Source organism: Mytilus californianus, unplaced genomic scaffold, assembly GCF_021869535.1.
Source record: "Mytilus californianus isolate M0D057914Y unplaced genomic scaffold, xbMytCali1.0.p SCAF_3, whole genome shotgun sequence".
Taxonomy (NCBI): Eukaryota; Metazoa; Mollusca; class Bivalvia; order Mytilida; family Mytilidae; genus Mytilus; species Mytilus californianus.
The window spans coordinates 111,214,624-111,237,304 of NW_026262679.1; the positions used below are offsets into that span (position 1 = coordinate 111,214,624).

The window sequence follows — 22,681 nt, forward strand, 5'->3', positions numbered from 1 at the left end:
GTCTATTGACTTTGAAACTTTTGCTTAGTTTACATGTATTAGTTTGTGATTAGGTCAGTTTAAGATGAACCACTAATGTTAAGTCAATGATATTTGGTATGCAAGTTTCATTTCCATGGAGATTATATAACCCCACCCCCTAATTATGGTTCATTGACTTTGAAACTTTTACATTGTTTACAAGTTAATGTTTGTGTTTAGGTTTGTTTAAAGGGAACGACTTATGAAAAGTCAATGGTATTTGGTTTGCAGTTGTATTAGCATTGGCACATCTCATTTCCATGGAGATTGTTTAGCCCTGTACCTTCAGTCATGGTTCATTGACTTTGAATATTTGCATGACTTACATGTGAAAGTATTGCTATTTTAATTTTAACATTTGCATTATCAAAATAACAGATAGGCGAGACATATCTCTGTGTTAACAGTTTATTTGACCTTGACCTCATTTTCATGGTCCATTGCTTGTGTTAAGTGTTTGTGTTTTGGTCTGTTTTTCTTAAACTTTAAGTAATAGGTCAACTATATTTGGTGTATGGAATGATTGTAAGGTGTATATATCTGTCTGCAGGTATCATCTGACCTTCACCTCATTTTCATGGTTCATTGGTCAATGTTCAATTTTCCAGGTTAGCTTTGTTTCTTAGATACAATAAGCAATAGGTCAATTATATTTGATGCATGGAATGATTTTAAGGTGTACATGTCTGTCTGTCTGGCAGGGTTCATCTGACCTTGACTTCATTTTCATGGTTCATTGGTCAATATAGAATTTCAATGGTTTGGTCTGTTTCTTTTATACTATAAGCAATAGGTCATCTATATTCTGTGTATGGAATGATTGTATTAAAGGTTTACATGTATTTCCGCCTTGGTTTATCTGACCTTGACCTAATTTTCTTAGATCATAAATGTTAATGTGATACTTGAAGTAAAACTTTATATGTAGGACTATCAACATAAAGTCAATGGTCAGTATAGTAGGTGAGACATTTCAGCGTGTGCACTCTTGTCTGATTTATGAAAAGAAAAGACACGTGGGACAATGAAGTATCCCACCTATTTGTTATAGTCAGATTATTGTCTTTTTAGTACACAGTATTTGCCTTACAGTAAATGTTGTTCTAAAGTGTACAGCATACAAACACTTATATTGCTGATTAAATGGTGAAAGGCCTATTGTAATCAGATTGTCTGTTCATGGGTGCCACCATGTGTCCAACTGTCACAAATTATTTCTGTTCTAAGTACAGTGAATGAATTGTTTTAGAAGCTGATCCATGGTAGAATGGTTATTTCTAATACATGCACAGTGTATCAAACCCAATGCCTAACCCTTATAGAAATAAGAAATATGTCAAATTATATAGGGTGATCTGATGTATTTAAGTAAAATAAAATATTCTTTTTGTATGGAGTGTATATGATTTCAAACTTAATTAAGACAATAGGTTGCCACTTGGGATAAATGTAAATTAGTGAATAAAGTCTTAGTTCATAATTTTTTTTGAATTTCATTAATGATTGCTAGAATCCACTTCTTAGCATACATCTGGTAGATGAAAGTAAAATGAAAAAAAATAATTTGGTTTTAATTTTGTACTAGAAAGAAGTACTGTTATATGTGATTTCCCAGAAAGCTTCATGAGATAAGTATTTAAGTATTTGCATGTAGTATACCTGTTAGTTTATCATGATTATTATAATATGTATATAGGCAGTAGAGATACAGGTAACAAACAAGGGACCTGTCCAGCTATTGGTAACCATACTGTGGGTACCTGTGTGGAGGAATGCTCAGGAGATTATAATTGTACAGGGAACCAGAAATGTTGCTCTAATGGATGTGGTCATGTCTGTATGGATCCTGATTCTAATAGTAAGTTCAAAAAATAAATTACAGTGAATGAATGAAGCAAAGAGCTGACGTTTTACCTTATTCCTGTATTTTATCAGATGTATTAATGCAGTAGAGGGATTATGTTTTGGGGTCTGCTGGTCCCTCCATCCTTTTTGTCAGTTTGTCCATTAGTCAGTCCAGTATCAGGTTAAATATTTTGGTTTAGGTAGTTTACTATGAAGGTGTGGTCATATCAACTTGAATTTTAAGTAAACATGTTTATTATGATAACTTTTTTACCCTGATTACACAGTTTACTAAACATAGAAATAGAAATAGAAATAGTGAGACATTAATGTATTCTCAGGTTAAAGTTTAAGTTATTAGGGCATATGATACAGTTTTGATCCCAAGGTGAATTTTTGGCGAAAGTTTGTATACAAGCTATTTTTCACCTAGTCAATTCAAATATTTGATAAAGAATATACCTTCATGTGCTACTTTTAGAGATAAATGAGGTCAAAATTTTAGACATTTACTGGAATTTCGGTTTCTTGGACATTTTTATCCTTTGGAAACACACACTTAACTTTTTTATTTCATAAGATAAACGCAAGCAGATTTTTGTAAAAGCATCTGGAATATCTTCTCTACATAGTGTGCTTTAAATTTGTGTAACAATTCCTTTGACATCATTCATTTTTATTAAATTTTCATGATTTTAGTCAAAGAACAGCATTTTTTTCTGTATATTTATCAAATCAACAAAAAATAATCATCAGTGATTTCTTCATAAAAATTGGCACAAATAATCTTCATACATAATCAAGCCAAATTTCATTTTTATACGACCGCAAAAAAATTTTGTGGTCGTATATTGGTATGACGTTGGCGTCGTCGTCGTCATCGTCCTCCGAAGACACAATGGTTTTCGCACTCTAACTTTAGTTAAAGTGAATGGATCTCTATGTAATTTTACCATAAGGTTCAATACCACAAAAGGAAGGTTGGGATTGTTTATGGGGGTTATGGTACCAACAGTTAAGGAATTAGGGGTCAAAAAGGGGCCAAAAATAAGCATTTTCTAGTTTCCAGACAATAACTGTGGAATGGTGTATGGATCTCTCTGAAATTATACTACAAGTTTCCATACCACAAAGGGATGGTTAGGATTTGCTTTGGGGGTAATGCCTCAAACCGTTTAGGAATTAGGGGCAAAAAAGGGGGAAAAACAAGGTTGTCCTGGTTAATGGACAAATACTTTAGTACAAAACATAATTTAAAGCAGTGTAAGGAAGATAAATCAAATACATCATTGAAATTACCTCCCTTACACTGCTTTTAAATTATGTATATAGTAATGGTTAATGAACAATTAAGATAATTTAAAACAGTGTAAGGGAGGTAATCCAAATACAACGTTTTGGTTACTTCCCTTACACTGCTTTTAAATTATTGTTAAAGAAATGCATATTTATAAAGGAAGACCAGTAAAAAAATCCATATGAAAGATTTGACACTATATTTTAAATTCTATTATAAAATAGATTAAGATAGCACTATGGTAAATTTAAATGGGTAATTATGGTTGCAAACTCCATTGGAAATTTGAATTGAGATTATGACCATATCTTGAGGGAAAGAATTTTTTGGGGGGAAAAAAGGGGGGGGGGGGGGGTAAAAAGAAATTGTGGGGGGTCAATTTTTTCTCATTTCAGATTTCAGAAATTAAAAAGAATTATTCTTCAAATATTATTTTTTTTCTTCAAATTTCAAATATTGAAAAATTTCAAGAAGTAATCTTTAATTGCACAGTATGGCGCATTAGATTTGTAAAATCTTTGACCACATTTATTTATTTGTTATGCCAAATCTAACCGTGTTTTTAGATTTTTAATTTTGGGTCCCGTTTTTTAAATTTGTCTACATTAAGGTCCAAAGGGTCCAAAATTAAACTTTGTTTGATTTTAACAAAAATTGAATATATTGGGTTCTTTGATATGCTGAATCTTAACATGTATTTAGATTTTTGATTTTTGGCCCAGTTTTCAAGTTGGTCCAAATTGGGGTCCAAAATTAAACTTTGTTTGATTTCAACAAAAATTGAATATATGGGGTTCTTTGATATGCTGAATCTAACCATGTATTTAGATTTTTTATTTGTGGGCCCCTCTATCAAATTGGTTCATATTGAGGTCAAAAGGGTCCAAAATTAAACTTTGTTTGATTTCATCAAAAATTGAATTATTGGGGTTCTTTGATATGCCAAATCTAACCGTGTTTTTAGATTTTTTAATTTTGGGTCCCGTTTTTTAAATTGGTCTACATTAAGGTCCAAAGGGTCCAAAATTAAACTTAGTTTGATTTTAACAAAAATTGAATTCTTGGGGTTCTTTGATATGCTGAATGTAACCATGTGTATAGATTTTTGATTATGGGCCCAGTTTTCAAGTTTGTCCAAGTTGGGGTCCAAAGTTAAACTTTTTTTGATTTCAACAAAAATTGAATATATGGGGTTCTTTGATATGCTGAATCTAACCATGTATTTAGATTTTTTATTTGTGGGCCCCTCTATCAAATTAGTTCATATTGAGGTCAAAAGGGTCCAAAATTTAACTTTGTTTGATTTCATCAAAAATTGAATTATTGGGGTTCTTTGATATTCCAAATCTAACCGTGTATTTAGATTTTTAATTTTGGGTCCCGTTTTTTAAATTGGTCTACATTAAGGTCCAAAGGGTCCACAATTAAACTTAGTTTGATTTTAACAAAAATTGAATTCTTGGGGTTCTTTGATATGCTGAATCTAAACATGTATTTAGATTTTTGATTATGGGCCCAGTTTTCAAGTTTGTCCAAGTTGGGGTCCAAAATTAAACTTTGTTTGATTTTCAACAAAAATTGAATATATGGGGTTCTTTGATATGCTGAATCTAACCATGTATTTTGATTTTGGACATTGGACCATAATAGGTAAATTAAAAAAATTCAAATTCTTAGACCAAATTCTTTCTGTGTCAAAAACCTATGCTGTGTCAAATATTTAATCACAATCCAAATTCAGAGCTGTATCAAGCTTGAATGTTGTGTCCATACTTGCCCCAACTGTTTAGGGTTCGACCTCTGCGGTCGTATCAAGCTGCGCCCAGCCAAGCATTTTATTAAAAAGAGTTGTCCATAAACTCGTTTTTAAGTTAAATCAGTATGGGATAAAAATCAGTCGAAAATGCATCTTTTCCCGTGTTTGACATCGTGAAAAATAACATTTTACGTAAGCAACGTCATTATCGCCCCTGTATCATATGCCCTTAAGGTCCATGAAGTTTAAGTAACAACAGCTTTAAACTTAGTACTCTTGTTCATTGTGAGGTGAATATCTTTTAAAAGACATGAAGAATTACAATGCTAATCCAAATTTCATAGTTCACTGAACATGCACATAGAATAGCCTGTTGCTCAGTATGAAATACTTCACCTGTTGTTCAGTATGAAATACTTCACCTGTTGCTCAGTATGAAATACTTCACCTGTTACTCAGTATGAAATACTTCACCTGGTGCTCAGTATGAAATACTTCACCTGTTGCTCAGTATGAAATACTTCACCTGGTGCTCAGATATTAAATACTAAATCACCTATTGCTCAGTATTAAATACTTCACTTGGTGCTCAGTGTGAAATACTTCAATCACCTGTTGCTCAGTATGAAATACTTCACCTGGTGCTCAGTATGAAATACTTCACCTGTTGCTCAGTATGAAATACTTAACCTGTTACTCAGTATGAAATACTTCCCCTGTTGCTCAGTATGAAATACTTCACTTGGTGCTCAGTATGAAATACTTAACCTGTTACTCAGTATGAAATACTTCACCTGTTGCTCAGTATGAAATACTTCACCTGTTACTCAGTATGAAATACTTAACCTGTTACTCAGTATGAAATACTTCACCTGTTGCTCAGTATGAAATACTTCACCTGGTGTTCAGTATGAAATACTTCACCTGTTGCTCAGTATGAAATACTTCACCTGTTACTCAGTATGAAATACTTCACCTGGTGCTCAGTATGAAATACTTCACCTGTTGCTCAGTATGAAATACTTCACCTGGTGCTCAGATATTAAATACTAAATCACCTATTGCTCAGTATTAAATACTTCACTTGGTGCTCAGTGTGAAATACTTCAATCACCTGTTGCTCAGTATGAAATACTTCACCTGGTGCTCAGTATGAAATACTTTACCTGTTGCTCAGTATGAAATACTTAACCTGTTACTCAGTATGAAATACTTCACCTGTTGCTCAGTATGAAATACTTCACTTGGTGCTCAGTATGAAATACTTAACCTGTTACTCAGTATGAAATACTTCACCTGTTGCTCAGTATGAAATACTTCACCTGTTACTCAGTATGAAATACTTAACCTGTTACTCAGTATGAAATACTTCACCTGTTGATCAGTATGAAATACTTCACCTGTTACTCAGTATGAAATACTTAACCTGTTACTCAGTATGAAATACTTCACCTGTTGCTCAGTATGAATAATGAATTTATTGAATTATATTTAGTTTGATTATGTAAGTTCTGTACATTTTGTTGTGTGGGTGGTTACATAGAAGATTTACAGTTTGAAAATCCTTCTTTACAAATAACTTTATTTTAATTGCATTCTTAAGAAAATGATAGATTTGATTATCTTTCAGATATACCTTCATATGAATTTGAAATTACCATAAAATTTGACATTCCTTGGGAGGCAGAGTATACTGATAAAACCAGTGTACAATATCAGAACTTAACAAGAGAAATTCTAAAACAGGTATTTTGATTTATAGTTAGTTGTCCATATCTAATAGTTATTTATTGAATCCAAATTCATAAAGATACCTTATTCTGTATGTAATCCTTTACGAAATTTGTATATTAGTATTATTATTGGGGACAAAAACTGTAAAAGAAGGTATTGTAGAGATTGTTGATTTCATTGCCAAGTTTATAGCTTGTCAAGATCATTCCTTTTCAGGCCTCAACTGTTTCCTATAATTTTCTTCATCAATTTTGAATATGTTGATGCTAATGTGGTGTAAAGCAATCATCAATCAATCAATCAATTGAATATGTTGAATTAGGAGTGAAATTGAAATTTAATAAAGAAATATTTTCTATTAGAATGTGAAATGACATAAAAAGCTTCTGGAAACATTCTGGAATTTCATATAGGATGCTATTGAGTCAAGAATATAGCTAAATATAGAAATGACGGTTTCAATTTATTTGTTTAAATGTTTTTTCTTTTCAATTATTAATAAAATTTGTTTTGAATCTTGAAAAATATAATGAGAACTGCAGAAAAAAAGGTCAAATCTGTTTTACTGAGTACAAATACAAACATATAATAAACAATTTCATTTTAAAAGTTAAAAAAAACATGTAATTAAAAAACTAAAGCAAAGTGCATTTAAACTTCTGATTTTATTTTTCGTTACGACTACATAATCAGAATAACTATACATTGTCTCAAAACAAAAGATCTATTAGAAGGAGGCTTATAAACAGGTAGAATGTGAGGCTTTGCATTTTTATCCAGTTTCCAACAAAGTGCAAATAAAATTTATATTTTGAGACAATGTATGGTTATTCTATTCATACTGCAGCCCTTAAGACTGTTGCAAATGAAATTTTAGGGTAAAACTCAATTATTGATTTGAAGCCGAGGAAGTAAAAATCAGCCAGTCTTCACCTTCATTCTTTCAGGATGTCATAGATAAACTCTACAAAAATATAATAGCAATGTTACAAACAAGGCTTAACAGTCAGTGACTATAAGTTCATACTGTCAATGCATTTTTACTGTGCAAATGGAACAGTTGTAGTATAATTAACAACATTAATTGGGTTTGCTATGATGATTTATTCTTTAGACATTTTGTTCAAACGATAGTGCAGGTTATTTTAAAAGAAGTAACTAACAGTGAATCAGCTTATTTTTTTTAACTTAATGAAAACATTGTTTTTGTTTCATTACAGATGACAATAGCATTAGGAGATTTTAGCTCATCCATTGACTTTATGAAGATTAAAGAACTTAGGTTGGTTTATCAAATTTGTTTTTTACTGTATCTATTAACTTATTGGCTGTTAACTTAATCCTTGAAGCTTAAGCATAGTATAATAACCAATCACTGTTCAGTAAAATTTCTTTTCTGGATTACTTTGTCAACCAAGACTTCAGTCTCTGCTGTAATCTTAATATCACATAATGTCAAACTTTAAATCACTGAGGACAAATAAAACAAAAATATTTTTCCAGTTGTAGCTTTAGAAATAATCATTATCACAATAGAATAAGAACAATCTAAATTAATCATTTATGATAGGCTTTTCAAGGAGAAATTTGAAGGTCCCATCGAATAAACTGAACATAAACTTGCAAAAAATTAAATAGCCTGACAAAGAGGAACTGATTCTGGGAAAATGTTTCATTTCTTTTGCAATAAGAGTTTCAGATTTCTGATTGTAGATGCCTGAATATGCTATGATTTATCTATAAGAAGGCAGAAACATTTTGTCTGAAAATAAGTACAATCTGATTATTTATTTCAGACAAGGCAGTGTGTATGTAGTGTTTGAAGTGAAGTATTATATTCAGTTAACTGCAAGTGATATAAGATCAGGAACATTAGGGTTTGTTAATGCAGCAAGGATGGACCCTAAATCTGAGCTGGATCTGATTAAAGCTATAGATACTGACCATATCTATGTCAAAACGATAACAGGTAACTAGATACTGACCATATCTATGTCAAAATAATAACAGGTAACTAGATACTGACCATATCTATGTCAAAATAATAACAGGTAATAAGATACTGACCATATCTATGTCAAAACGATAACAGGTAACTAGATACTGACCATATCTATGTCAAAATAATAACAGGTAACTAGATACTGACCATATCTATGTCAAAATAATAACAGGTAATAAGATACTGACCATATCTATGTCAAAATAATAACGGGTAATAAGGTACTGACCATATCTATGTCAAAACGATAACAGGTAACTAGATACTGACCATATCTATGTCAAAATAATAACAGGTAACTAAATACTGACCATATCAATGTCAAAATAATAACAGGTAACTAGATACTGACCATATCTATGTCAAAATAATAACAGGTAATAAGATACTGACCATATCTATGTCAAAACGATAACAGGTAACTAGATACTGACCATATCTATGTCAAAACAATAACAGGTAACTAGATACTGACCATATCTATGTCAAAATAATAACAGGTAACTAGATACTGACCATATCTATGTCAAAATAATAACAGGTAACTAGATACTGACCATATCTATGTCAAAATAATAACTGGTAAGTAACTAGATACTGACCATATCTTTGTCAAAATAATAACAGGTAACTAGATACTGACCATAGCTATGTCAAAATAATAACAGGTAAGTAACTAGATACTGACCATATCTATGTCAAAATAATAACAGGTAACTAGATACTGACCATATCTATGTCAAAATAATAACTGGTAAGTAACTAGATACTGACCATATCTATGTCAAAATAATAACACGTAACTAGATACTGACCATATCTATGTCAAAATAATAACTGGTAAGTAACTAGATACTGACCATATCTTTGTCAAAATAATAACAGGTAACTAGATACTGACCATAGCTATGTCAAAATAATAACAGGTAATAAGATACTGACCATATCTATGTCAAAATAATAACAGGTAACTAGATACTGACTATAGCTATGTCAAAATAATAACAGGTAATAAGATACTGACCATATCTATGTCAAAATAATAACAGGTAACTAGATACTGACCATATCTATGTAAAAATAATAACAGGTAACTAGATACTGACCATATCTATGTTTTATAATAACTGGTAAGTAACTAGATACTGACCATATCTATGTCAAAATAATAACTGGTAAGTAACTAGATACTGACTATATCTTTGTCAAAATAATAACAGGTAACTAGATACTGACCATATTTATGTCAAAATGATAACAGGTATTTAAAGGTCAAAGTTACAACATCCTCAACATGCATGTTCAATTTTACTGACATTTTGCTTACAATTTCTGTAGGAAGAGTGAAAATATTTTGCTAAAGGTCAATATAAATAATTTCTCCAGTTACTGTAATCATCTGATATATTAATGTGACCAAACAGCAAAAATGATTATCAAGACAAGATCTGCAAATAAGTCAGACGGCAGAAATTGTCAACTCTTTTAGGAGCTATTGCTCTTCAATAACATATTTTACCCTTTTTTGCAAATTTATTAAATAGAGAAATACTAAATAGCAAAAATTAGTATCTGAAAAAGATCTATGATTACGTAAGATATAAATCAAGATTTGTTTGAGCTATACTCCTGTGGTAGGTTTGACTCTTAGACATTCAAGTGGATGAGGGATGGATGAACTAGAGTCAACATATCTGGTATATACTGGGAAATCAAATTGTTTGTTTTGTCTATGAATTTTTCAAAGATATTGTCTGGAAAACTATTACAGTATTTGTTTGATTTCTTTACTAGTTTCAGTCTGCAATTGTTGATATTACACTAACTCTGTAGTCTTCAATGCAGATATGTTGCCTTGTTGACATACAGCAAAGCAGAGCTTTTGATGATTTTGTCCTTAGATTTCTTCATTGATGTTTTGATTAGCTTAATTGTCCTTATTCATGTAAATGTAGTACTGTTTTATTTTGATGTAGGTAACTCTGAAGTAAATAAACCAGGTAACTGTCCAACATTGATGGGAGTTGGTATTTGTCTACAAAACTGTTCCTCAGACTCACATTGTACAGGGGACAAGAAATGCTGTTCTAATGGCTGTGGTCATGTCTGTATGGATCCTGCCCCTGGTTTGTATGAAATAATTAATGAAAAGCATCTTTTCCCTTATTGGCTCAAATTTTGTATGTACATATATAGTTAATTTCACTTAATTATTAAATCAATGAAAAGACATAAAAAAGATTTTAACATTAGTTTTGGCCAATTGAACAAAAAAACAAAAAAAAATCACTTCTCCAGTATTTAGATTATTAACTCATTTCTGTCTCATTCTTCTCAACAATAAATCATAGCTTCTTGGCATATATTACCAAGCTACATCGAGTTATGCCAAACTGTCTGACACATTTTCAGTTACTTTGTATTGATGGGTTGATGACTTGTACTGCACAACTCCTTTCTTTCATTGACATCAGTAAAAAGCTAAAACAAATATAATTATCAGACTGCCTATGTACTGTTAAAATGTACTTTCTGCATTTTACCTTAGAATAATGAAACTTTTAGTTATTTAAGACATCATACCTGACAAAATTATCCAAGGTGTGAAGGTATGCCGATAAGTCATATTTTCCTAAATGTTAATACTTTTAATAACATAAGCTGTTCTGTCACCTATAGTTGCTTACCTCAACTTGATTTGGAATTTGGTGGATTGTTTTCTCATATGCATTCATACCACATCATTCTACTTATTTTCATAAAGTAAAAAAAAGGGGTTTTATATCTTTACAGAAGAAAAGTCTGGAAAGTTTAACATTACCATAAGATTTGACTTAGACTGGATGCCAGAATATAGAGAGGAAAACAGTACTTTTAGAACTACACTTGACAGTGAGGTAAGATGGGAATACTTTGTTTTTATTTAGATAATTCTATATGTAAATGTTAATCCATATTTTTTCTCTATTTTTTGTATATTCATTTTATTTTGTATATCTCATTTTGTGAGTTCTCTTTATTTTGAAAAAGAATCATTCAACAGATTATTGTATCAAGAATGTATTTGCTGAAAATAGTAATATAAAAATGATTTAAACATCAGTTCAGATTTTGACTGCCACAGGAATTATACATGGGAGAAATTAAACCTGGGCATTGGCGACTCATTTGACTATACTTAAAGGGTCTTTTTGTGCTGGGAGCATAGCAATCTCCCAAAACAATGAAAGAACTATTACATTTGTATAAAGTACATTTTGCTTTTCAGCTAAATAAAATAATAGCCAGCAGTGAGTTAAAGACCTACTTGAAATATATCAGAGTTGTAATGCTGAGGTATGTAACAACAATAACATTAAATTGATAGTTTATAGTGTAAACAAATCATGTCTTTACCAAATCATTGACCAAATGATGAATGATGAAACAAAAATAGGGCAGTTCTTTTTGTTCCTTTTTCCCTTCACTTGGTGTCTGTCGTCATCATAAACTTTTCAGAGATCTTCTGCTCTGAAACTATTTAACCGATTTCAACCAAACTTGGGGTGAATGGTCCTTATGGCATTTAGTATAGAGTTTGTGTTCTTTTATTCCGGTGAGTCAACAAACATGGCCCCCATGGCTCAAATAGAATTAGAGGTAAAATTGCAGTTTTTGGCTTACATCTCAAAAATAAAACAGTTTGAGCAAAACTGACAGGGATAAAAACGATCAAATCAGACAACTCAAATTGGAGTTATTGCCCCAAAAAAAAAATATTTGTGAAATTTCTCAGTTTTTGGTTTTTATCTTGAAAACTATTATAGATAGAGAGAAATTTTAAACAGCAAAAATGTTAAGCAAATTTAGATCTACCAAATAGTCTTAAGATTGAATTTGTCTATATATACCTATAGGAGTTATTGCCCTTGAAAGACTGTTTTGATTATATATTTCAGGTTTTTGTTCATAAACTTCAAACTGTAAAAATGTTTAGCAAAGTAGGAGCTGAAATAAGTCAATATGACCGAAATTTTCAATTGATCCCTTATTTGAGTTATTGCCTAGCCAGAAACTACAAACAGCAAAAATATTCAGCAAAAAAAGACCTACAAATAAGTCAACTTTACTGAACTTTTTCAATTGATCTTATATAGGAGTTATTGCCCTTGAAAGATCATTTTTGTCCCCCGCGTAACATGTTGCAGGGGACATGGAAATACTGGGCGTCTGTGTGTGTGTCTGCCCGGTCTTGTTACCGCTCTCATAGGTTCAATTCTTGCCAGATTTTTATAAAACTTATACTATAGGTTAATATCAGCAATATCTCGAACAAATTTTATAATAGTGGCCAATCTACTTTTTTTTAAAAGAGTTATGTCCCTTGGAAATATTAAATTTATGGAAAATGGCCTCGTTCATGCTACAAAAAAAAAGTTTTATTTATTTATTGCCTTTGTACCTTGGATAGATAAAATATGTGCAATGCGGGGGACATTGGAACTCTGTTCTTTTATTTTTATGCCCCCGCCCCGCCGGAGCAGTGGGGGCATTAAGTTTTACCCTTGTCCGTCCGTACGTACGTACGTCCCAAAATTGGTTTCCGTTCTCAAACTTGAGTTTGCCTCAACCAAATTTTATGAAACTTATACACAGATCAAGTTTGAATTTTGGTGGTGTCACTTTAACCGTTCTAGAGTTATGCCCCTTTATAAATGGGAAAATTGCAAAATATTTAGTTTCGGTTCTCTAACTTAAGTTTGCCTCAACCAAATGTTATAAAACTTATACACAATGCTTATTACCACAAAACACAGATCAAGTTTGAATTTTGGTGGCGTCACTTTAACTGTTCTAGAGTTATGCCCCTTTATAAATGGAAAAATTGCAAAAAAGTAATTTTTAAAATTGGAGTTATCTTCCTTTGTTCATGATTATAGTTGAATCAACTACAATCAATGCTTTATACAATGCAATGTTTAATTTTGACTTCCACTGATAAAATACAGATCAAGTTGAATTTGGGCAGTGTCACTTTAACCATTATTGAGTTATGCCCCTTTATAAATCGAAAGATTGCAAAATTTTTAGTTTCCATTCTGTAACTTAAGTTTGCCCCCAACCAAACATAATGAAACCTATACACAATATTCATTACCACAAAACTAAGATCAAGTACAAATTTTTTGTTTCCGTTTTCTAACTTTAGTTTGCCTCAACCAAATGTTATGAAACTTATATACAATGCTTATTACTACATAATACAGATTAAGTGCGAAATTTGGTGGAGACACTTTTACCATTCTTGAGTTATGTCCCTTTATAAATATAAAAATTGCAAAATTTTTCGTTACCGTTCTCTAACTTTAGTTTGTCTCAACCAAATGTTATAAAACTTATACAAAACCGTTCTAGAGTTATGCGTGTTTACAAATAGAAAAATTGCTGAATTTTTAGTTTCTGTTCTCTGCTTAACCCTTTCACTGATAGCCGGCCTGACAGAAGCTACTCTGAGACGATGGCTTCCCTGGCTATTATGACACAAGTGGGAGATCTTCATATTAAATATCAATAAAAACTTGTCTGTAGTTATTTATGTCTTTATATTATTCACTTACACCATGGACACAGTTTTGTTAATGTTTTGATCATTTTTTCTTCATAAAAAATCAAAATTTGCAAATTTTCAGCATTAGAGAGATGAAATTCTAGAAATTCGACTTTTTGACCCAAAATCGTAGTCTTTTAACCCAAAACGGCAAAGGTTTGAAAAATTCAACAAGGTTGTACAAATTCCTTACACTGAATGATGTCCATTCCAAGTGTTTTTGTACATAAAACAGCATTTTATGTAAAAAAAGTACACTAGTCTGGCTTCAATTCTTCCATATTCTTTCAAAAAAAATGTTTCCTTATTTCAAATTCTAGTAAAATCCGTAAATTTCATCTGATTTTGACACGGTTTTCAACAAACTGAAGCGCCATGTTTACACTTTCATCCGGGTATTCAACAAAGAAAGATAACTTGTGTTTTCAATGTTTTTAGCAGGAAATGTAAAAGAGGTATTCCGATCCCAGTAAACCGGGACTCATCGTCAACTGTCTGAAGCGTGAATCCCAATAAACGGGCATTCGTCGGCGAAAGGGTTAAGTTAGCCTCAACCAAATGTTATGAGACTTACACACAATGCTTATTACCAAAAAACTCAGATCAAGTTCAAATTTGGGTAGCGTCACTTTTACTGTTCTTCAGTTATGTCCCTTTATGACTATATTATATGCAAGCGGGGGCATCATCTGTGTCCACATGTGGACACTATCCACATTTATTTTTATTTTTTCGCAGGAACTATGAAAGATAGAGAAAAACTTCAAACAGACAAAATATTAGGCAAAGTAAGACCTTCAAATAAGTCGACTTGACCAAAAATGTCAATTGATTCCTTATAGGAGTTATTTCCCTTGAAAGATCACTTTTACCATTTTTTTTAGTTTTTCGCAGAAACTATGATAGGTAGAGAGAATCTTTTACAGCCATGTTTAAACATGCATTAATATACATTTAATTGGAAAATAATCATTGATGCTAGATCTACACACAAAATTCCAGGTGGGCAATTTATGCTCTTAGGAGACTCTTGGGGTTTTTTTTTTTACCCCCCCCCCCCCTTTTTTTTAATCAAGCAGTATGGGAGTGTCCATCTATCCTTTTGTCCTTCTTTCTCAATTTTGTATCAGCTAACTGCTGCTGAACCACTGAATTTTCTGAAACTTTTTTATGTAATAAAATTAAAATTGAGAATGGAAATGGGGAATGTGTCAAAGAGACAACAACCCGACCATAGAACAGACAACAGCAGAAGGTCACCAACAGGTCTTCAATGCAGCGAAAAATTCCCGCACCCGGAGGCGTCCTTCAGCTGGCCCCTAAACAAATATATATACTAGTTCTGTGATGATGAACGCCATACTAAACTCCAAATTGTACACAAGAAACTAAAATTAAAAATAATACAAGACTAACAAAGGCTAGAGGCTCCTGACTTGGGACAGGCGCAAAAATGCGACGGGGTTAAACATGTTTATGAGATCTCAACCCTCCCCCTATACCTCTAGCCAATGTAGAAAAGTAAACGCATAACAATACGCACATTAAAATTCAGTTCAAGAGAAGTCCGAGTCTGATGTCAGAAGATGTAACCAAAGAAAATAAACAAAATGACAATAATACATAAATAACAACAGACTACTAGCAGTTAACTGACATGCCAGCTCCAGACTTCAATTAAACTGATTGAAAGATTATGTCTTCATCATATGTATATTTAAATCTCTCATTTCATTTTCATCTGAATAACTTTTTGGGTTTACTTTCACTGGCATGACTAAAACTTTGTATTATCTGTACAGTACAGTACACATTTGGATCCGCTAAACCCCTAATCAGAATTTAATAAAACTTTATCAGAATCTTCAACATAGTAAGCCATTACTAATACAATTCCCTAGCTAATCATGGACTTTGCAAAGTGCAAAGGTATAATTTTGTGAGCTTTTCTTGCAGTACTTCTAGACTTTTAATTTTTTTTTATAGGTTTTTGTTTTATTAGGTAAAGCTTTGGTACCAGAATTTAAATAAAATTTATAATTATTAATGTTATATAGAAAATGGTAAAAAAAATGAATATCTTACTTTCTTGCAGATTCAGATATAAGAAGATGTGGTATGAGTGCCAATGAGACAACTCTCCATCCAAGTCAAAATTTATAAAAGTAAACCAATATAGGTCAAAGTACGGTCTTCAACACGGAGCCTTGGCTCACACCGAACAGCAAGCTATAATGGGCCCCAAAAATTACTAGTGTAAAACCATTCAAACGGGAAAACCAACGGTCTAATCTATATAAAAAACTTGTATGCTTTGAAAATTTCTAACAAATTGCAAATTAACTTTGTTAATGATTACTTTTATAGATTTAGTATTCATCAACAACTTGGTTAATGTTTGTGAAGGAAACGCTTCTACACATATATTGTGCCAAATTATTTAAGAGAAACTACATTGTGTGTCCACATTTGTTTATGTATTCATTGTTTTAACTTTGTATCAAACTAAATCTGGAATTAAAAAAAATACCATCTTAACTGTGAAAGTGAAGAAAGATTGTAATCTAACAACAAACAAGTATAACACAGGATACTTCATCAAAATCTATAATTTTGCAGACCCGGCAGTATCATAGCTGGGTGTGAGGCTGAGTTCAATATGAACATAACAGATCTAAAACTTGAGATGACCTTGAAGACAAGAATAGAAGAAATCCAAGGTGACCCAGAATACACCATCTTACAGAAATGGTCAGATCTGTCTGTTGAAACATTCCCAGGTAAAGAACACAATTTCTTATGCAGCAGCCCTTCTGCCTATTAAGGTATACCTTAAAGCAAATTGTCAAGAAATGAGTTTCACAGATGATTGAAAATAAATAGTTTGTTTAAACTGGGACTTTTATTCTAATGAAAAGATATAATTGCTATTAAAATTGATCTGTACTTGGTTTGGAATGACAATATGTAAAATCTGTTTTGTTTTAATAATTAAAATTGTTCAAATGCATTTGAATGCTTTTTAGCTCATCAAAATAAAAAAAATTGTAAATTCCAGAGGGAGGTATACAGTAATTTATAGTAGACATTTGTATAATCCAATTGTTTACTTTACAAACCTTGTTCATATTGTAGTACATTTTTACACAATGTACTGTACAATGATTTCAGTAAATTTGTTCTTAAATGTTCCTAATTTATAAGGAAGTTGATTTTATGTTGATAAAACAGTTTTGATTACTTGCAGTTGTGTTTTATCCTCACATCAGTTTCACAAGTCCAGATAAAGATGATAATGAATTACATCAAATGTTGAAGTGATAGAGGTCACTAAAATTCTCTCTCATCTCATAGTTGAGAATAGGTGTATTATAACAGTATCATTGTGTATATAATAAAAAGTACACTTTATAAATGTAGTGCATTAAATTTCAGAATTAGAAGATGTGTGTACAGATGTGACTAAGATAGCCAGAGAATTACAGGTGTGTTCTTCATACCTGAACTATACTCAACATAAAGACAATGGAACTAACTGTGGGTATGTAAAAGTTTATAATCTTCTAAAACATCTCACAGGGTCGGGGGGGGGGGGGGGCATTGGACTTGGATTTCTTGTTTATGACTTTGAGAGTTTTCTTATATCTCTCAAGACTTTAGAAATGGTTTAAACTAATCTTAGTTTTGACTTAATTTGTTTTTTTTGAAATTATTTGATTTTTTTTAGAAATCTAAATCAGATCTTTGACTCATGTGAACTTAGCTATTATATCTGACACAGCTTAGACTGATACTATTTTTTTCTCCACTTTTATCTTTTAATTCTTAAATTGTTAAAACCAGTTTTTTTTGTGGTCAACTGTTAATAGATTTTCCATTTTTAGGGTATATATATTTCCTAAACTGTAATCTAAAAAGTGTTTGTTTCAAATCACATGTACAATATTAGTTGTAGATGAATTGTCTTTTTAAGACAAAAAATTTCCTTTGATAAACATAATATTTTTCATTATTTTAGGTTGTACAACTATTTCCTGAACTGTGTTATAAGCAGTGTAACAGCTAATAGACAAAGGTGTACAAGAGACTCTTTAGAAGGAATCATGCAAACAGTTTTTGAGTCTATTGGTCGCTCAGATTTACAGGCTTTAGTCAGTTGTCCAGGTGAGTTTTGAGTCTATTGGTCACTTAAAGGCTTTACTCAGTTGTCCAGGTGAGTTTTGAGTCTATTGGTCACTAAAAGGCTTTACTCAGTTGTCCAGGTGAGTTTTGAGTCTATTGGTCACTCAAAGGCTTTACTCAACTGTTCAGGTGAGTTTTGAGTCTATTGGTCACTCAAGGCTTTACTAAGTTGGCCAGGTGAGTTTTGAGTCTATTGGTCACTTTAAGGCTTTACACAGTTGGCCAGGTGAGTTTTGAGTCTATTGGTCACTTAAAGGCTTTAGTCAGTTGTCCAGGTGAGTTTTGAGTCTATTGGTCACTCAAGGCTTTACTCTGTTGTCCAGGTGCGTTTTGAGTCTATTGGTCACTTAAAGGCTTTACTGAGTTGGCCAGGTGAGTTTTGAGTCTATTGGTCACTGAAAGGCTTTACTCAGTTGGCCAGGTGAGTTTTGAGTCTATTGGTCACTGAAAGGCTTTACTCAGTTGGCCAGGTGAGTTTTGAGTCTATTGGTCACTCAAATGCTTTACTCAGTTGGCCAGGTGAGTTTTGAGTCTATTGGTCACTTAAAGGCTTTAGTCAGTTGTCCAGGTGAGTTTTTAGTCTATTGGTCACTTAAAGGCTTTACTCAGTTGTCCAGGTGAGTTTTGAGTCTATTGGTTGCTCAAAGGATTTACTCAGTTGACCAGGTGAGTTTTTATACAACCGCAAAAAAATTTTTTGCGTTGTATAATGCTATGATGTCGTCGTCGTCCGAAGACATATTTGGTTTCAGGACAATAACTTTAGTTTAAGTGAATGGATCTCTATGAATTTTTACCAGAAGGTTCAATACCACAAAAGGAAGGTTGGGATTGATTTTGGGGGTGATGGTACCAACAGTTTAGGAATGAGTGGCCAAAAACAAGCATTTTTCTAGTTTCGGGACAATAATTTGTGTGTAAGTGTATGGATCTCTCTGAAATTGTACCACAAGGTTCCATATCACAAAGGGAAGGCTGTGATTGAGTGTGGGGTTAATTGCCCCAAATGTTCAGGAATTAGGGCCAAAAAAGGGGCCAAAAACAAGCATTTTTCTAGTTTCCAGGCAATAACTTGTGTTTAAGTGTATGGGTCTCTCTAAAATTGTACTACAAGATTCCATACCTTAAAGGGAAGGCTTGGATTGAGTTTGGGGGTAATTACTCAAAAAGGGAGGGTGGGGGGGTTCAAAAAGTTGGGGGGATTTTTTTTTCCAATTTTTTTGGGGGGGATTCTTTTTTTTTCTTCAAAATTTTTGAAATTTCAAATTTTTGAAATCTTTAACTGCACAGTATTGCGCAATAGCAAGAAATCTTCAACTGCACAGTATTGATCAATAGCAAGAAATTTTCAATTGTATAGTATTGCGCAATAGCAAAAAATCTTCAATTGCACAGTATTGTGCAATAGCAAGAAATCTTCAATCGCACAGTATTGCACAATAGCAAGAAATCTTCAATTGCACAGTATTGCACAAAAGCAAGAAATCTTCAATTGAAAACAAATACAAATGTTTTAACCAATTTCGATGGGATTAATTAAGTCTTTAATTTTTGGGGGTTCTAACCTTGTATAATTTTTTGGATATTGGGCCCCATTTTTAAATTGGTCTACATTGAGGTCAAAAGGGTCCAAAATTAAACTTTGTTTGATTTCATCAAAAACTGAATTATTGCGGCTGTATGATTGGCTGAATCTTATTGTGCATTTAGATTTTTATTTTGGGCCCTGTTTTCAAATTAGATATAGGAAATTGTGGTATGAGTGCCAATGAGACAACTCTCCATCCAAGTAACAATTTATAAAAGTAAACCATTATAGGTCAAGGTACGGCCTTCAACACAGAGCATTGGCTCACACCAAACAGCAAGCTATAAAGGGCCCCAAAAATTACTAGTGTAAAACCATTCAAACGGGAAAACCAACGGTCTAATCTATATAAAAACGAGAAACACGTATGAACTACATAAACAGACGACAACTACTGTACATCAGATTCCTGACTTAGGACAGGTGCAAACATTTGCATTGGGATTAAATGTTTTAATGGTACCAAACCTTCACCCTTATCTGAAACAATAGTGTAACATCACAACATAGAAAGACACACTATAAAATATCAATAAGCTTGGACAGAAGCTTCTTTACTCAGTTGTCCAGGTGAGTTTTGAGTCTATTGGTTGCTCAAAGGCTTTACTCAGTTATCCAGGTGAGTTTTGAGTCTACTGGTCGCTCAGATTTACAGGCTTTCCAGTTTAGTTTAGATTTTGATTAAGAAGGATGAATCAAATATTGCTAAAACATTTTCATGGAAGAGTATTGCACAAACAATTTTTAGGCATTTTTGCAACAATACACAGTTTTATGCTGCATAAGTCCACATAAGATCCAATTGCTATCAAATTATTGCATAACAATTTTAGTAGAAGGCTTGGGGGTTGATAATACATCTGCTATGAAATATGTCACGTGATGTTCTTTTTATCATATAATTCAACTTGGGAAAACATCATTGTATTAAAAATATCAATCTTAACTACACAATGTATACTGCAAGTCAACAACAAAGGCAGTTGAATATATTTGATTTTTAAAAATCTAAGAAATATTTAATCATAGAACACTCAAAGGTACTGTCACACTGATGTTTTTGTACTGACATAAATGTTTACAAACGAAAGTGAACCAACGCCTGGTGAGTCTGTAGTGAGTTAGAGTCCCTGAAGTGGATACCTCGGGTATGCAGGGTCGTTATGATGAAACACAATAATGTAGAAAGTCTTATAACAACAACACTGGAGGGACTGCTGCAGAAAATTTATTGATCGACATGTTTCGGTGCCTAGGGCACCGTCATCAGGATACAAATAATACATTGAACATACTTAAGTGTACAATCGGGTTGTCTTGTGACAACGTCATAGTATAGTAGTTGTTATGAAAGGGAAGTAATAGTGAAAGTATAAATAGAAAATGTATATAAATAGATTGTCAACATGAAAATGAAAGTAAATTAAAATTGTTTGTATATCAACTCTGTGTTATTATTGTCTCAGCTAAAAATGTTATAAATAGAATGTACAAACACATGTCTGTCCCATAGTTCTTCCGGTAGCTCATCTAAACATATGGTTTCATCACTGCTGCTTGTTGTCAGGTCTATGTAGTCTTCCTGAGTAAGGTCCATGACATAACCGTAATCGTTTGTTATGTATTGCGGAGTGTTATTTAAAGAAGAGTCGGAATCCGACAGGTACAGGTATTGTTCCAAATCACTTGTTGAGGGTTTTTTCGGTTTTGAGGTGGATGATTGGTGATACTCATACGGTGATTTAGCTGGTATTGTCCTGAATGTAGGTGTTTTCCCGTTCCATTCTTTTTTCTGTACGGCTTCAAATGGTGGTCTCCATTTTTCTATTGCTTTGGCCATTTCACGAGGATTTTGTTGGAAGCTATTATAATCTTCTCTGGCTTTATCTGGGTGTTTTGATTTAAGGTGTGTTACGGCATTTGATTTTCTAGTGAAGGTTGCAACACAATGTTTGCATTCAAACATTGTTGCGACTGGTTCGTGGCGTTCCTTATGGTGTCTTCGTAAAGTAGAAATACTGCAGAAAGTTTTCGGGCATTTTTTGCAATTAAATCGTCTTGTGAAAGTTCCTGTAGTTTCTTTTCTTTTGGTAATCTTCGTATTAGCCATATCGTCTGTTAAGGCCCCAGGGTTCGGTGCTTCCAAATTTATGTATAAGAGCTTCTTCCGTTCTTAGTCTGACGTTTATGTTTTGTTCTGTGGTTGTTATGCCTGTTATGGTGACGTCGTGTTTATTGTGACCATTTGAGGTGAAGTGTTTCGAGACTGGTTTTGTATTATTCTCAGTGTTGATGTCCTGTAGATGTCCCCTGAATCTTTCTTTTAGGCTATTTCCCGTTTGACCAATGTATTGTTTTTTGCATTGTTTGCATTCTATTAAATACACCACACTTTCTGTGTTGCATGTAATTTCGTGTTTAATATCTATTTGGTAACTGTTTACGGTACTTTTTGCACTTTCTGCGGTTTTCATTAATCTACAGAGATAGCAATTCTTTCCGCAAGGGTGGCTACCCTTACGGGTTTGTTTGCGTACAATTTCGGTTTTTACTAGTATTTGTTTGATTGATAAGGCTCGTCTATATGAAACAATGAGTTTTTGTTTCGCGAGGGTTTGAGTTTCAGGAGTTCTTTTGAGGATATCTTTCCTCTGGTTGATGGTTCCGTT

At 32.6% G+C, this 22,681-nt stretch overlaps 1 protein-coding gene across 7 annotated transcripts in view; it reads left to right on the plus strand.

Moving 5' to 3' along the window:
• The window catches only part of LOC127735795 (uncharacterized), a 216,451-nt gene that overhangs the window by 168,201 nt on the left and 25,569 nt on the right, over positions 1–22,681 (plus strand). For all 7 annotated transcript variants that reach the window (XM_052246113.1, XM_052246115.1, XM_052246111.1 and 4 more), the window contains 10 exons: positions 1,718–1,879; positions 6,550–6,665; positions 7,874–7,935; positions 8,450–8,622; positions 10,632–10,781; positions 11,449–11,552; positions 11,924–11,991; positions 16,862–17,022; positions 17,678–17,783; positions 18,261–18,406. In XM_052246113.1, the coding sequence (XP_052102073.1) occupies positions 1,718–1,879; positions 6,550–6,665; positions 7,874–7,935; positions 8,450–8,622; positions 10,632–10,781; positions 11,449–11,552; positions 11,924–11,991; positions 16,862–17,022; positions 17,678–17,783; positions 18,261–18,406 (1,248 nt within the window). The remainder of the gene's footprint in view (positions 1–1,717; positions 1,880–6,549; positions 6,666–7,873; positions 7,936–8,449; positions 8,623–10,631; positions 10,782–11,448; positions 11,553–11,923; positions 11,992–16,861; positions 17,023–17,677; positions 17,784–18,260; positions 18,407–22,681) is intronic.